This window comes from Branchiostoma lanceolatum, chromosome 16 (genome assembly GCF_035083965.1).
Source record: "Branchiostoma lanceolatum isolate klBraLanc5 chromosome 16, klBraLanc5.hap2, whole genome shotgun sequence".
Taxonomy (NCBI): Eukaryota; Metazoa; Chordata; class Leptocardii; order Amphioxiformes; family Branchiostomatidae; genus Branchiostoma; species Branchiostoma lanceolatum.
In genome coordinates this window covers 9,264,398-9,278,134 of record NC_089737.1, presented here as the reverse complement: position 1 = coordinate 9,278,134, position 13,737 = coordinate 9,264,398, and the positions used below count along the sequence as shown (strand labels likewise).

Sequence of the window (13,737 nt, the reverse complement as noted above, 5' to 3'; positions counted from 1 at the left end):
GGTATTTATAGATGTAAATGAATTAAGTTAGCGGTTTTTAGATGTTGGATTCTTTTCTTGTCTCTTCACATAAACCCCTCCGCGATTGCCTCAGGTACCTGTGCAGACTTGTTCCCAATCACGTAACGCTAAAACATTCTAACAGTAAAAAAAATCCACTTTTTGTCCACATTTCAGGTAACCAAAAGCTAATTTTAAGACACTACAGGTTATAATATATCGATTGACATTGCAAAACGTTGCTGACATTTTGTTAGAGTTATAAACGTTCCTCATAATCACTTTCACTATCGTTAGCGATAATCCAACATATTTCGACAGTAATGAGACATCAGGTTAGAGGTCATAGGTGAAAGGTCTTCCTGAGAAAATTTGGCGCGGGTATATTACCGGCGGAAAAAGTCAAGAAAATCTCTTGTTCCTGCTCTATAGGCGTTCGTTTTCGGTTATTATTTTGTTCGAGCTGTAATTAAAAATTATTTTCTCTAGGAATGGCTGGTAACTTTTGGCAGAGCTCACATTGGTAAGCTACAATGTTTTGTTTTATTGTGGGGTGGGGGAGGGGGGCATAATTTGGCTAACTTTAGGTACTGTTTTTCATTGTTGTTAGTCTGGTAAACCATAATAGAAATCCAGGAATAGACTAGTTTGTTGTGTAGTTTGCGCTTTGTTAACGTCCCCAATGACGTTATGTATTCGGGACTGTGTGTCTGTTTCTTTGTATGATTGTGCACAGCATAATTCTAGAAGTCGTGGATGGATCTTTATGATAATAATTTTTGGCATGTTTGTGGTTGTTGGCATAAAGAAAAAAACGACAGCTCCCGCTGTTGAGTCGTTCTGTGCCAAGCCGGAGGCCTGCCCGCCTAAGCCCGGGACCTCAACCCCCCCCCCCCCTACTTTTCCCCTGAAGGGGCTATTTGGGGGTACTAGCAATGTAGATGTAGGAAATTATGATTAGATTACTAGTAAGGGTTACCATAGCGGATTTCCGTGGTACTCCAGCAATACTTATGGTTTTGATATGTCATGTTCTGAACATGCTATCATGATGATTTTTGTGTGGTAGATAGCTCTTGTGCTCGGAAAGAAGTGACATACGTTTGGGCATCCTGGCAGCTTCATTTGGAACTGCAGGGGCATTTTAGCTGCAGAATTTGATACAGGATGGGTTAAATAGATCATCATTTGTTGTTGTTTTGCAGTCAACAGTGGATCCTGGACAAACAAGATCTCCTCCGTGACCGGCAAGACGACTTGACCAACTTTCCCGACGATGAATACCAGAAAGTACACATCTTCTACTGTGGAGGTAGGACACTATAGTTCTCTTTAGATGAATGATTATTGGGTGTGTAAACTCGGAGCAATGCAGCTGTGAGTTTTATCATTCGTTACGTGTAATTTCTTGATGTAGCTTTTTAATAATATCATATAGAGTAGAGTGAGTAGAGTAGAGTAGAGTAGAGTAGAGTAGAGTAGAGTAGAGTAGAGTAGAGTAGAGTAGAGTAGAGTAGAGTAGAGTAGAGTAGAGTAGAGTAGAGTAGAGTAGAGTAGAGTAGTTAATGGTGCCAAGTAGAAATTCTGGTTTCCAATTTGGGATGCTCTTCAATTTAATGTATTTGGTCTGTGTGGGTTAGACCCTATGCTGATGAAGGTTAACTTATAATTATATAGACATCAAGGTAAACAATGTCAATACATTACAGCTGGATAGAACATGGAGGTTACTTCTGAACATTTTGGGTGACATCTTCAGCGTCATTTGCATGACCTGGCAGAACAAATGAAGTTTTTACTATGTCTTAAATTTAACATATGTAACACATTTTTCAGTGATCCAGGCAGTTGGAGAACAGCTGAAACTTAGACAACAGGTCATCGCTACGGCAACAGTTTACTTCAAAAGATTTTATTCCAAGTGAGTACTTGTGCACTGTAAGTAGACGTACATGTATCAGGGCTCAAAATACTGGGTGCATGTGCACTTTTGTGCACCCAAAATATATAGGAGCTGTTCTCCTAACTTTTCACTGCGAGTACACCAGTGCACCTAGATAATTGTCTATGGTTATGAATGTTTTTTAATACACTAATAATATACATTGTGCTCTTGACATTAAGTGTCAGAAGATGTGATAAAACCCTTTTTTGCATTATTTCTTCAGAATTCCTAAGTTAGCTATAGAATTCATCCCAATTCTTCAAAGGTCAAAATATATATGTGTTGCCATCTTTTGGCAACATTTCATACATTTCACCCAAAATTGTTTCTCTGCACCTTAACTCTAAGGCTATCAGTGCACCTACATTGTACATGTACTTTAGTATGTCCACAATTGAATTCCAAGCCCTACATGTATGTTACCCGTCTACAGCTGTTTACAAGCATTGCTTTTCAGTAATGCAATATCTAAATGTAACTTTAGACCCATTTTTCATTGTGTTAATACATAAAGCAGCTATGGCTATTGTGGATATCATAGACTGTGTATACTTAATTTCTTGTTTCAGTACATATACACAATCATTATGTGCTCTTACTAGTGCTACACTTGTACATTGTAAGATTCATGTCAATGAATGTGCATGTTTATTTTCCCAGGTACTCCTTTAGGACAATAGACCCACTATTGATGGGACCTACCTGTGTGTTCCTGGCATCTAAAGTAGAGGTGAGATTTGTTACACTTTCAATTATGTTTCAAAAATGATACTTTTGAATTTGGACTTATTGTCTGCTGCTTGCACTGTTTTATTGAACAACTGTTTGTGTTTCCTACATTTCAGGAATTTGGTGTCATATCAAACAGTAGACTTATAACAGCCTGCCAGACTGTCAGTAAGTACCTTAATTGTGCTTTCATGTTTATTCACAATTTTTGGCAACACCCCAGGTGCATAACTATTTAATCTGACTCTAACCTATTATTTTTGTAACAGCATTATTTTTCTAAATAGACAACTTCAGCAATACTACACAAGACTTGAACAACTTGATTTTTGTAATCTTAAGATATCTAATGTATGTCTTAAGAATTGCCAATTGTTTCTCTTCCATTGCAGTAAAGAACAAGTTCTCCTATGCCTTCAACCAGGAGTTTCCTTACAGAATAAACCATGTAAGTTCCCACTTCTATATGGATTCTAGAAGTCAAAGTTTATGTTAACTTTAAGATGAATAGTGAAAAAGAAGATTCATTTTCTGTTAAATGTAAAAAAGTATAAGCTAGGTAACAAAGCTATATAATTATAGTGTCATTTTCAGTATCAACTGCTATTGACAGAGGATTCCATGATGGTGTATTACATCTTTGATTTGATATGTTAGAGTTACCCTTTTAAGTGTCAGTATTTATCTTAAGTATGCGATATGATTTTTTCAGGTACTAGAATGTGAATTCTACCTATTAGAAATGATGGTGAGTTTCAGTCTTTTTATATTTGTCACATGTGAGAGAAAGAGCAAACTTAAGAAAGAGATATAAAAAGGGGGAAAAATAGATGAAAAGAGGGAGAGAAAGGGGAGGAGCAGAGAAAAAAGGGAGAGTTTAACTTTGTGTTCACATCTATGTATGTCCTTCATAACTTTCGTAAATTATGGGAATCTTATATTGAAAGCTCTCACCATGACATATTGGCAACAAGATGTCTACCGCTCCAATTTGGTGGAAAAAAACACACAGATGTTCTGCTACAGTATCATACCAGTATCGAGCCACTACCCAACTACCAAATATGGCGATAATCCTTCCAGGCATTCTCGAGTTATATTGGTCACAGGCGGACCAACACACACAAGTGCTACCCAAAGCATAACCTTCTGGCAAAGGTAATGAGGTCTTTATTTCTCGAGCAGGATTGCTGCTTGGTGGTGTACCACCCCTACCGACCTCTGACCTCATATGTACAGGACATGGGACAGGAGGACACAGTCTTACCTCTGGCATGGTGGGTACTGAACAGCCAAATTTGTGCCTAAACAGGACTAACTTTTGAAGTCTTAAAGCAAGCAAGCAGAATTAGGGTCTGAAAAATCAGATTTTGAAAGGCAATTTATTTAGTCATTTCTATACATGTTTAGTTCAAACAACACCATTACAATATATAGCAATGTCCTTGATGCAAAAATATGAGGTTGTTATGATGTGAGAACTCATTGAAAATTGTGGCTGGAGTTTTTGTCGGCTCGCGAAACTAAGGGGATCATTGTACGGCAGATTTTGCGCCATTTTAAAGCCCTAAAACTATGAAGTCATATATGCAAGTGTGCTAAACAATGTTAGTAAATGTCACTACCATAAAGATTTCACCTTTTTTTAATTTCAATTTTTTGGCCCTAATATTGCATCAATGAAAGAGACAGTAATCAGACACATCTAGTACAAATAGAATAACTTTGTTATTGATTATATATGATTAGAAGCCAAGACACCCCATTTTCCGAATACATGTCTACCTACATGTACATGTGTAAGTGTTAAGAAGTCTTATCACTTTTTCTGCTATTGTTTTCAGGCGAATAGTAAACGACAGTTATCGGACAGATGTTTGTCTACTGTATCCTCCCTTCATGATCGCACTAGGTAAGTTCTCTTTTACAGTGTTACTGTGATTACTGATTAATAGTTACTGTAGCTAGCTAATTCATTAGATGTTTAGTCTAGACAGTAGCTTGTTGCATACAGGGTACGTTGGCGCTGTTGTAAAGTTCACTATGACATACACAAGGGGACTTACCACAAGGAAGCATACTGGGCCCACTACTACATACATGTAAATCATAAATGTACAATGTATGTGCATTGTTGTGTGTTTCACATTTTGCCACAGATGAAGTTTTAGTAATGTAAAGTTTTTTATGAGGTGTGAATATGATTCATGTATATTTTGTGACCAGAATTTTTTTTATATGATGAAACATCTATTTTCCTGGCCAATCAGCTAGTTGTGTAATCTGTCAGAAATTTGTTGTGTTCGAATTTGAAGCCATATATTCCCTCTAGATAGTTCTAAGGAGGTTAACAAGAGAAGGCCTTTTCTTTTAGACCTCCTTGATAGTACCAAGCACTAAATTGAGTTTATCTCTTCATGTAGCTGCCCTGCACATGGCATGTGTCATCCTACAGAAAGATGCAAAACACTGGTTTGCAGAGTTGTCAGTTGATATGGAAAAGGTGGGTGCCTGTAGATTTGCTTTAGATTTTGTATAATTCATTTCCATTGTGTGCCCCCCCCTCTTTGTCCTTGTTTTTTGGTTTATTCTGTGCTACAGGAGTCTTCAGTGCACTGTAGTGGTAATTTGATGGTGATTTTATCTGTCAAAGTTGCCATCCCCTGACCTGTTATCCTAGCCAGACTTGACCTGATTAGTACCGGTACAGTAACGGTACACCAGGGTTCAGGTATTTTGGACCTGTACCTAATTGATTGTACCGGTACTGTATCGGTATACTGTACTGGTACACAGCTCTATCTACTACAAATGCTACCAAAAACATAACCTTCTTGGCAAAGGTTATAACCACAAATTGACTTCAAACCTGATGGATTTTAGCAAGGACACATGTTTGTTTGTACAATGTATTTCATACCTGGTAAACCACCTCATGGCCATGGCCTTACACACCAGAGTACAAGCTGCATATCCGCACAGATTCATTTCATCTGCTCACACCGGGAAGGATCCCTACTCTTTTTAATTAGCATGGTGGGTTCTTTCACGTGCTCAAGGAGGGTCACGCCTCCCTAACTTAAGCTAGGTACTCATTTACACCTGATGAGTCGAGTGAGCAAATTGGTAAGGGCACAACATCGGGACCTGTCAGGGATTCAAACTAAGTACCTCCAGATTCTGAGTCAACAACCCTAACCACGAGGCCACATAACGATGGTGCAGGTCCGGGAGAAAAAGATTCTTCAAACCCATCTGATTGCCTTTTGTTGAAACTTGAATGCAGGGTCATCAGCAACTCTGAGTGGCTTGAATTCAAACTAATGACAGTTACTCTGCTTTGAATGGCAGAATGATACTGCTGTTACCAACCTGATGAAACTATTCATGGATAACCTATTTCACTGTTCCCAAGGATGCTACTATCGTACATCAAAATATTGGAATCCTTTTGTTTGCATGGATCAGTCAGGCATTCATTTTGTCTTTCATGCTGCTTGGAGAGTACAATAGCTAATTAATGTCATCACAGACTATTGTCGTTTTTTTCCTGCTCACGTCGTAAGTTTGCAATGTTATCCATGGTAACCCAATCTTTTCAGAAGCATTGAAATCTTTTGAAGACCTAAGACATTGCCCACGTCAAAGTATATTCAAAATAGCATGCTGTGTTCCCCGTGGTAACGGCCTATGTAAGTTTTACTGAGCGACTGCTGTTGTGACGTTTTTCGGTCTAACACGGAATTAAACCAGTCTCGATTAGGTGCATTATCCTTCTTGCTTTCTAGTCAGGCCAAAGTCGTCCACAGTTGAGGAATCTCAAACGACCAGAATCAGCTCCAGCATGTTCAACAACAGCTCCAACCCATGGATGCTCACTGAGGAGACATCTGCTCCTGAGTTTGCAAACCTAGTGTCCTGCTACAAGTTTCATCTACGGAACAATACTGCATCCATCGCACAAGCCAACGAAGCCTGTTCCATGCAGGAGGACCTTGTGAGACTGGGCACAGGGACTGACGTTGTCTTTTGGCTGATGGGACTTCTCATCATCATCAGTAATGCTGTTGTGCTCTTGGGAATTATTGGGACAAGAGAACTCCACAGACCAATCTACTTCTTCCTGGCAAATCTGGCAATCACAGATGTTTTCGCAGGCATCGGACTTCTGTATCGCACTGTAGGCCATGTCGGACACAGTGCAATGTATGACTTTTTAATGACTTATATCAACTCAATCATATTTGCTCAGATGACTTCAGCATCAGCTTTATCTCTATTGTCTCTTAGCTCCTATGTTGCTGTAAAGCATCCTATATACTTTCACGTCTATGCCGACAATGCCAAACTCCTTACAGTTGTAGCTATGTTTGTTTCATGGATTGTTTTCTCCTTGCTTGCCTTCTCACCCAGTATGGGCTGGAATTGTCTTCATATGCAGACCCTTACCACTGGTATCTGTATTTCATACTACCCACTAGCCTTTGTCATCACTTGTGCATCCATACTGTTCTTGCTGTGCATAGTCATGATGTTCACAAATATAAGTATATTACTAGCTATCAGAGAAAGAGAGCACAGAAGGCTTGAACAGGCTATAGCTAGTGCCCACCAGGCATCAGGAGAAAATAGTTCTGGGCAAAACAATGCTGCACAAGAGGAGGCAAACAGAAAGTTTGAAGAAAGGGTGTACAAGGCCAGAACTGTGATGATTCATGTGGTAGTGTCTTTTCTCTTCTGGCTGTTACCCCTCCTGTTAGTGGCGGTGTGTAGGTTTAGCCCAGATATATGCCCTCGCAGAAACGGAATGTTTGCAGGTTTTTCTCTGAACTCATTCATTAATCCATTGGCAACGCTCATCCGTACAGCAGACATAAGGAACGCAATCTGGCAAAGACTGACAGGCGTCCGTCAGACACTTGTCACCGTGATACGGGGAAACCGTGTGAACCCACAGGAAGACCAAGCTGGAACAGGAGATGCCCCAAATCTACAGGAAGGTCCTGCACATGGAGAGGGACAAAACACACTGAGTCTCCGGGCTCCAAATGAACAGCCTGCAGTGGGAAACCGTGTGAACCCACAGGAAGACCAAGCTGGAACAGGAGATGCCCCAAATCTACAGGAAGGTCCTGCACATGGAGAGGGACAACACACACCGAGTCTCCGAGCTCCAGACGAACAGCCCGCAGTGGGAAACCGACACTACATCATCCATGATGCCCACGGAATGGCAGAGCCAGAAAGATCTCGCAGAGGGCGACAAACCGAAGATCTCGGCATAGTAGAAGTAGGCTGAAATGAACGTGTCCAGAAGTGCTACACAAAAAATGAACTGTAGAAACTTACTGCCAAAACTTCACCGGTATATACAACAATCCTTACTGTTATGTATTATATGGATTACCTTGAATCTGACTGTCACCTTAGATCTCATTATGAATAAAGACTTGTTGAATCTCCTACCACAGTTTATGTTGTGTTGTAACCTCGTCGACAAGAAAAAATGAATACAAATTATGTAAATGTCGCCCTGATTTGCGTGATTCATGTCTGATAATTTTCACCTTAAAGTTTATAATTTTCACCTTTACTTAGCTCCCTAATGCCCCAAGTAAGAAATTGCCATCATTTACCACTATGTACATGTAATTATTAAATTAAGAAAAAAAATTAAAAGATAAGGTTGAGCAGTCACACACTGAAAGGTCAAAGGGTGGCAGAAATTACGGGATCTTCCACTACAAGGGGGGTAATATAAAAAACATTAATAGAATTTTGTTATATGAGCCCTAGCCTGACTTGCATGATATATGTAAGATAATATTCACCTTTAATTAGCCAAATTTACCACTATGGAATTATTAAATAGATAAAAATTATAGTATTTTCTCATTCCTCATTTATTATGCAAATTAAGTTTTCATTTGCATAATTGATATCTTTTGATATTTCTCTCCCTCTCAGATAAATACATGTATGTCACATTTTTAATGTCCTATCCTAAAATGAAGTGCAAATTTTCCTCATTAATAATGCAAATTAGATACCAATTTGTATAATTGGCAACTTTATTTTCAAACCTTCAAATATTTTGCATGCTTGCATCAGTTTTGCAAAGTTCCCAAAGGATGTCATCCATATAATCAAATCAACATGGCCTTAGTCGGGATGAATGAATGGGATCTTACATGTGTATGATCCACCGAAACATGCTTTTTTTTCAGCCCAATTATTTTTTAGGCCAGACTCTTTTAGAGTATACACTCTGAGTAATACAGGATCGAGACCTTATAAAGTAGAGTGGATTCATTCCTCAAACTAAATGACATCTTTCACACCGCAGTCATCCCTCAGTAAGACATCTGGAGCCACGTAGTTCCCGTTTAGAACTTTCATTCAGCCTGTTACCTCGACCGGTTTCGTAATGTCGGCTTTTTCAAGTGTACAGACTAAAAACTATGGTACTAACAGTGCACAATTTTTTACACTTTGTACACTTGAAAAAGCCAACATGCCGAAACCGGTCGAAGATCATTTACAGATGATGGTTCTGTTTTCGCTAGGGGGATCTTGATAATGACCTTGATAATGTTTTCACCATGAGTTCTTCCCCACAGATGTTAGAGATCACGCGCGTCATCCTGCGGTTGTACGACCTGTGGAAACAGTACGATGAGAGGAAGGAGATCCTCAGTCTGCTCAGTAAGATGCCCAAAGCCAGAATTGCTCAGCCTGGGTGAGTATTTACCTGTTCAGTACATACAATATGGGTGGTGTCCCTGTGGTGTAGTGGTCTGCGCTTCTGTCTCTCACCACATCTGGTTCAAATTACTTGGACCAGAAGGACTGGGGTTCAAGCCCCAGGTAGGACACCTCTGGACAAGAGGCACATTGAGTCATACCAAAGACTTTATAAAAATGGTACATACTTCTGAAACAGTATGGAAGTTAAACACACTTCACTGCCAGTGGACTAGCCCCCTGCTACAGTGATTGCACAACAGTGTGGCCCAGGGCTATGAAATGGAGATGGGCACCGCCCTATACATCAATAATGGTGTGGGAGGATTTTAACTAACATACAATATGTACATTTCACCATCCTCTCATGCCAGACCACCACTTTTACTAGCCTCCTTTGCAGACTTCTTGAAGCGGTGGCGGTTCTTTTTTGGGGGTTGATACACGCTGATACACAATTTTTTGCACGGGACAAGGTTCTCTAATGCCGGCTTAGAGAGATTCGCAGGCGATGGATCGGAGTTATGCCGCGGGGGAAGTCTGTGAAGGAGGCTACACTTTTATATTGTATGTATATATAGAATACAACACGGTGTATTTGGTATCACCCGAGGTACCCACTGGAGGGCTGGGGCAGAGGGTGGTACACCGTGTTGTATATTATTTATGTCGTACCCACCAAAAAAACCCCACACATATTACATAATGTAGAAGAAAATTTTGTGTCCTGGATATACATCAATTCCAATGTCCGAATTTGGTATTCATATTTCAGACAGCCGCGCATACGGAATGCGTTCAAATTATTAGATGGAGTTTGTGCAATACAACTTCGAAGTTTCAAAATTGACAGTACCAAGGTCCCTTGGAACTCTTTTTATGTTCAGACACCATTCTGTTAACCATCAAATTGTTGTGGCTTAATGTGTTAAATGTCTGAGTACAAGTTGGAGATTCTTGCCATAATATATTTCTTGTAATCTTTTTCCAGGCAATCATCAGATGGAAAAGGCTCACAAGGGGGTTCCCAGAAGTAGTAATTGTACATGGGGTTTCAGGGCTTCTTAAAGTTGTAATGTTTAGATATCACATTCATGTCAAGACTAAATGCAGGGTATTGGTCTACACCACAGGAGCTCATTTATTTTGTTGGTATTTTATTTTGTCCTGTACATGTATGAAAGTGTAACAAAACATTCTGTTCAACACTGCGATATTAAATAATGTGATTTTGACCACTAGTTTTGCCCACTTAAAATCATCACCTCAATCAGTATAGAATTATCATTTTGGAATCAGTGTTCAGGAAAATAGACAAAAGAAACAATGTTAGAATATATTTCCTGTTTTTTAGATTCCAGTTTGTACATGGTAAGTTTTACCTGTATTTCAATATATTGTGGTCCCCAGTCTCAACTATTATTTGTGCCTTTCAAATTAAGAAAAAAGAAAAAGAGGTTGTTATCAAATTTGTTTGTTGAAAGCAACTGTTACAGTGGACAGTTTCTGAACATAGTCCACAGATCACGGCAGAAATATCAACTTATGTCCTAGGTGAAATTCCACCAAATTGTGCCAGGTGTCCCCACTGCAACATACATATTTTTCTGCTATACATTGTCAGTTACATGGTAATGCACCATAGGAAGGTATTCAATTGTATATTTAACACTAGGGACTGTATATGGATTGTTTTGCTGCTAACTAAACCATTCCATTTTCCTACTTCAGTATGTAGTAAGAAATCAAGGAAGTTTTTATCTATACTCAACACAAAACGTTAAGAAACTTGAATTTGTTTAATTATATCTCCATTAATTCTTTATCAATTGGGCTACATATTCATTCCTCTTTACATTGAAACTGTTTTCTATGACCATGCATTCACATGTGAGGGCTACCTAGTATGTGAGTAGATGGTAAAAAAAAGTGGAGAAAATTTCCAAGATCATCTGTCCATCATTTTGTTGATGATTAGATTTATGTGTTAATAACATTGTCATTGGAAAGCTTAAATATTTTCCTTGAGAATGGTACCTTGTTGTCCTGATCACACTTTTGTGCAGTGAGCACCATGACTGATTAGCGAGTGCACCCCTCCCCCCAAAATTCCGCTATCAACATCAGACACTGTGTTGGCAGGGGAATTTCAGCACTTTCATTTCGTGGTGATAAATAAGGGTGATAAATATATTTTCCAATGACATGATATATACTTTACAATTGATAAAGTTATAATGAAGATATGAGCAATCAAATTTAAGTTTCTGAACGTTTTGTGTTCTCAGTTGTGTTGTTACTGTCTTTCCCGTTGTACCAGACCTACAGAAGACTGCCAAATCTCAGTAAGAAAGTTGTTATACTTTGTTAGTCTTGACTTTGAATAAAGCTGAATGAATTATGGCGATATAAAACAATGTTCAAGTCTTGAGAGAAGGCTATTTTGTCGTAAGTGTGGTGGAATAATTATTTAGGTGTTTTGGATGTTTGCTGTACTCTCCAAACAGAGCTTTGGATGCGGCATGTTTTTCAGCTGGATGACAGACATATTAAAGAAAACGGGACTTAATAGAAAGCCAGACAAAAACGTCTAAAAAGACCTCAAAATCAAACCAGAAGCAAATCTCTGCTTGGGGAGTAGTTTTCTGGCCATTCTGTTGCTGTCTTTTTAACTCAAACTTTACTATATGACAAGTTCTTTAATATCAACAAAAGGGACAACTTAAAGATCACTTAAAGTTAACGGTTGACCAAATCATGAGGCTGCAACATTGACTCCAACAATTTTTCACTTAAAACAGTCATGAGGACAATTTATTTATTCACAAGTCTACCTACATACTACCATGGATCCAAGTCCAACAATATGTATTGATGAATGATCTATACATGGTACGCCTTGCACATGTAGTATACCTACAAATTAGTCTATCAAAGACAGATTATATAGGCATTTACTTTAAATGATCATATTCTGTTATAATCTATTTTCTCATTACTTGCATTAAGTGTCTCTCACAATGCCAGCTGTGAGTATTAGACGTGTAGCCATAGTTATATAATTGTGCTTCAGGTAAATTGTCATTTTACACTGTAATAATGTATATGCTAGAAATGTGGTGAGTTTGTGTCTTGTTTGGCAATCCTTTTTTCGTACAGAAACTAGATTTCGTGTTGAACAGTAGTCTGGCACTATAATCAATGCTTGAATGATTTGATTGATTTCAAAAATGCTGAAAAAAAGGCCAACAATATGTTAAAACTGTTTCTACATTTGGGTTAGATCATTCTCCTATGCAGAGCCTCACCCGCGGCCCTTACAATATACAGTAGGAGCCTCTGCTAAACTGGGCTGAGGTTTCCACTTTTGTGGGCATAGCCTCTAACCTGCTGTCAGCCAATCAGAGAATCGTCTTTATCTGAAGGAAACATTTAAGGGATTCTCTGATTGGCTGACAGGCCACTGCGCCACGCCCACAAAAGTGGAAACCTCAGCCCAGTTTAGCAAAGCCTCAAGGTACATGTATATGGTATAGACCGCCGGCGAGGCCCTGTGTAGGAAAATGAGTTGGATAAGATAAGATGTTCGGTTTTCTTTAAAATTTCTTTGTAATCACCTATAGGACCTTTCTCTGCTTCTGCTCACATGCTCTCCACTGTAGCTCAACAATCGTCTGATGTTCCTGACCGATGATCGAGTTAACGACGTTCCTCTGTGTCCCGGGGCCATACTCTCACAGCAGTGCACGAAAACGTCCTTGCAGCTCTGTTTGACTTGGTCAGTTAAGCGCGCTCCCATCGTGTAGCTATCTGCGTCAAGATGACAAGAGTTTGGATGGTCACTGTCGATGTTTACTGCTTTACCCTGCAGACAGCATAGCCGTAGTGTCCGCCTGTGTTTCGACAGCACTACTAACGTGTCCGTGCCTATATCGTACCAGCTCAGTTGGCTTTGCGAGCGGTGTGCCGGTGGATTGGGACTACCTGTGGGTTTGCTGGATCTGATTGACTGTGACATATGCGCTTCAGTTACGGTTCGCAAGGGGGCGGTAGTTGGACCTTCAGCCTGTTGGTCGGGATTGTGTGTTTCGGTGACAGGTTGAATCTTATCATTGTCATGTCCATCAAAGTTACTTAGGGCCGTCTGACTTGTTTCTTGCTCACCCGTCCCTAAAGGCGTTGTAGTTGATTGTAAAACGTTTGCTACGTGAGATTCCATCGAAATTCTCTCTATGATAGAGTCAAAGTCAGTGCTTGGGCTTTGAACATCGTCGCCTGTCTGGTTGTTGGAGAATGGCGAAGCTGCTTTTAGGGTTTTC

The 13,737-nt window shown here is 39.5% G+C and overlaps 2 protein-coding genes across 2 annotated transcripts; both read left to right on the top strand.

Annotated features, from left to right (window-relative positions):
* The first annotated feature begins 322 nt into the window (after window positions 1-322).
* LOC136421669 (cyclin-C-like) lies at window positions 323-11,835 on the top strand. The gene is made up of 12 exons (XM_066409140.1): window positions 323-523; window positions 1,206-1,312; window positions 1,837-1,921; window positions 2,606-2,675; window positions 2,791-2,842; window positions 3,067-3,122; window positions 3,387-3,422; window positions 3,860-3,951; window positions 4,519-4,586; window positions 5,098-5,177; window positions 9,295-9,413; window positions 10,410-11,835. The coding sequence occupies exons 1-12, from the start codon at window positions 492-494 to the stop codon at window positions 10,453-10,455; spliced, it is 843 nt and encodes a 280-aa protein (XP_066265237.1). The 5' UTR covers window positions 323-491; the 3' UTR covers window positions 10,456-11,835.
* Window positions 6,442-8,336, top strand: LOC136422306 (sphingosine 1-phosphate receptor 1-like). The gene has a single exon (XM_066409981.1). It carries the CDS (start codon window positions 6,519-6,521, stop codon window positions 7,971-7,973), a length of 1,455 nt encoding a protein of 484 aa, XP_066266078.1. The 5' UTR covers window positions 6,442-6,518; the 3' UTR covers window positions 7,974-8,336.
* Window positions 11,836-13,737: the final 1,902 nt, after the last annotated feature.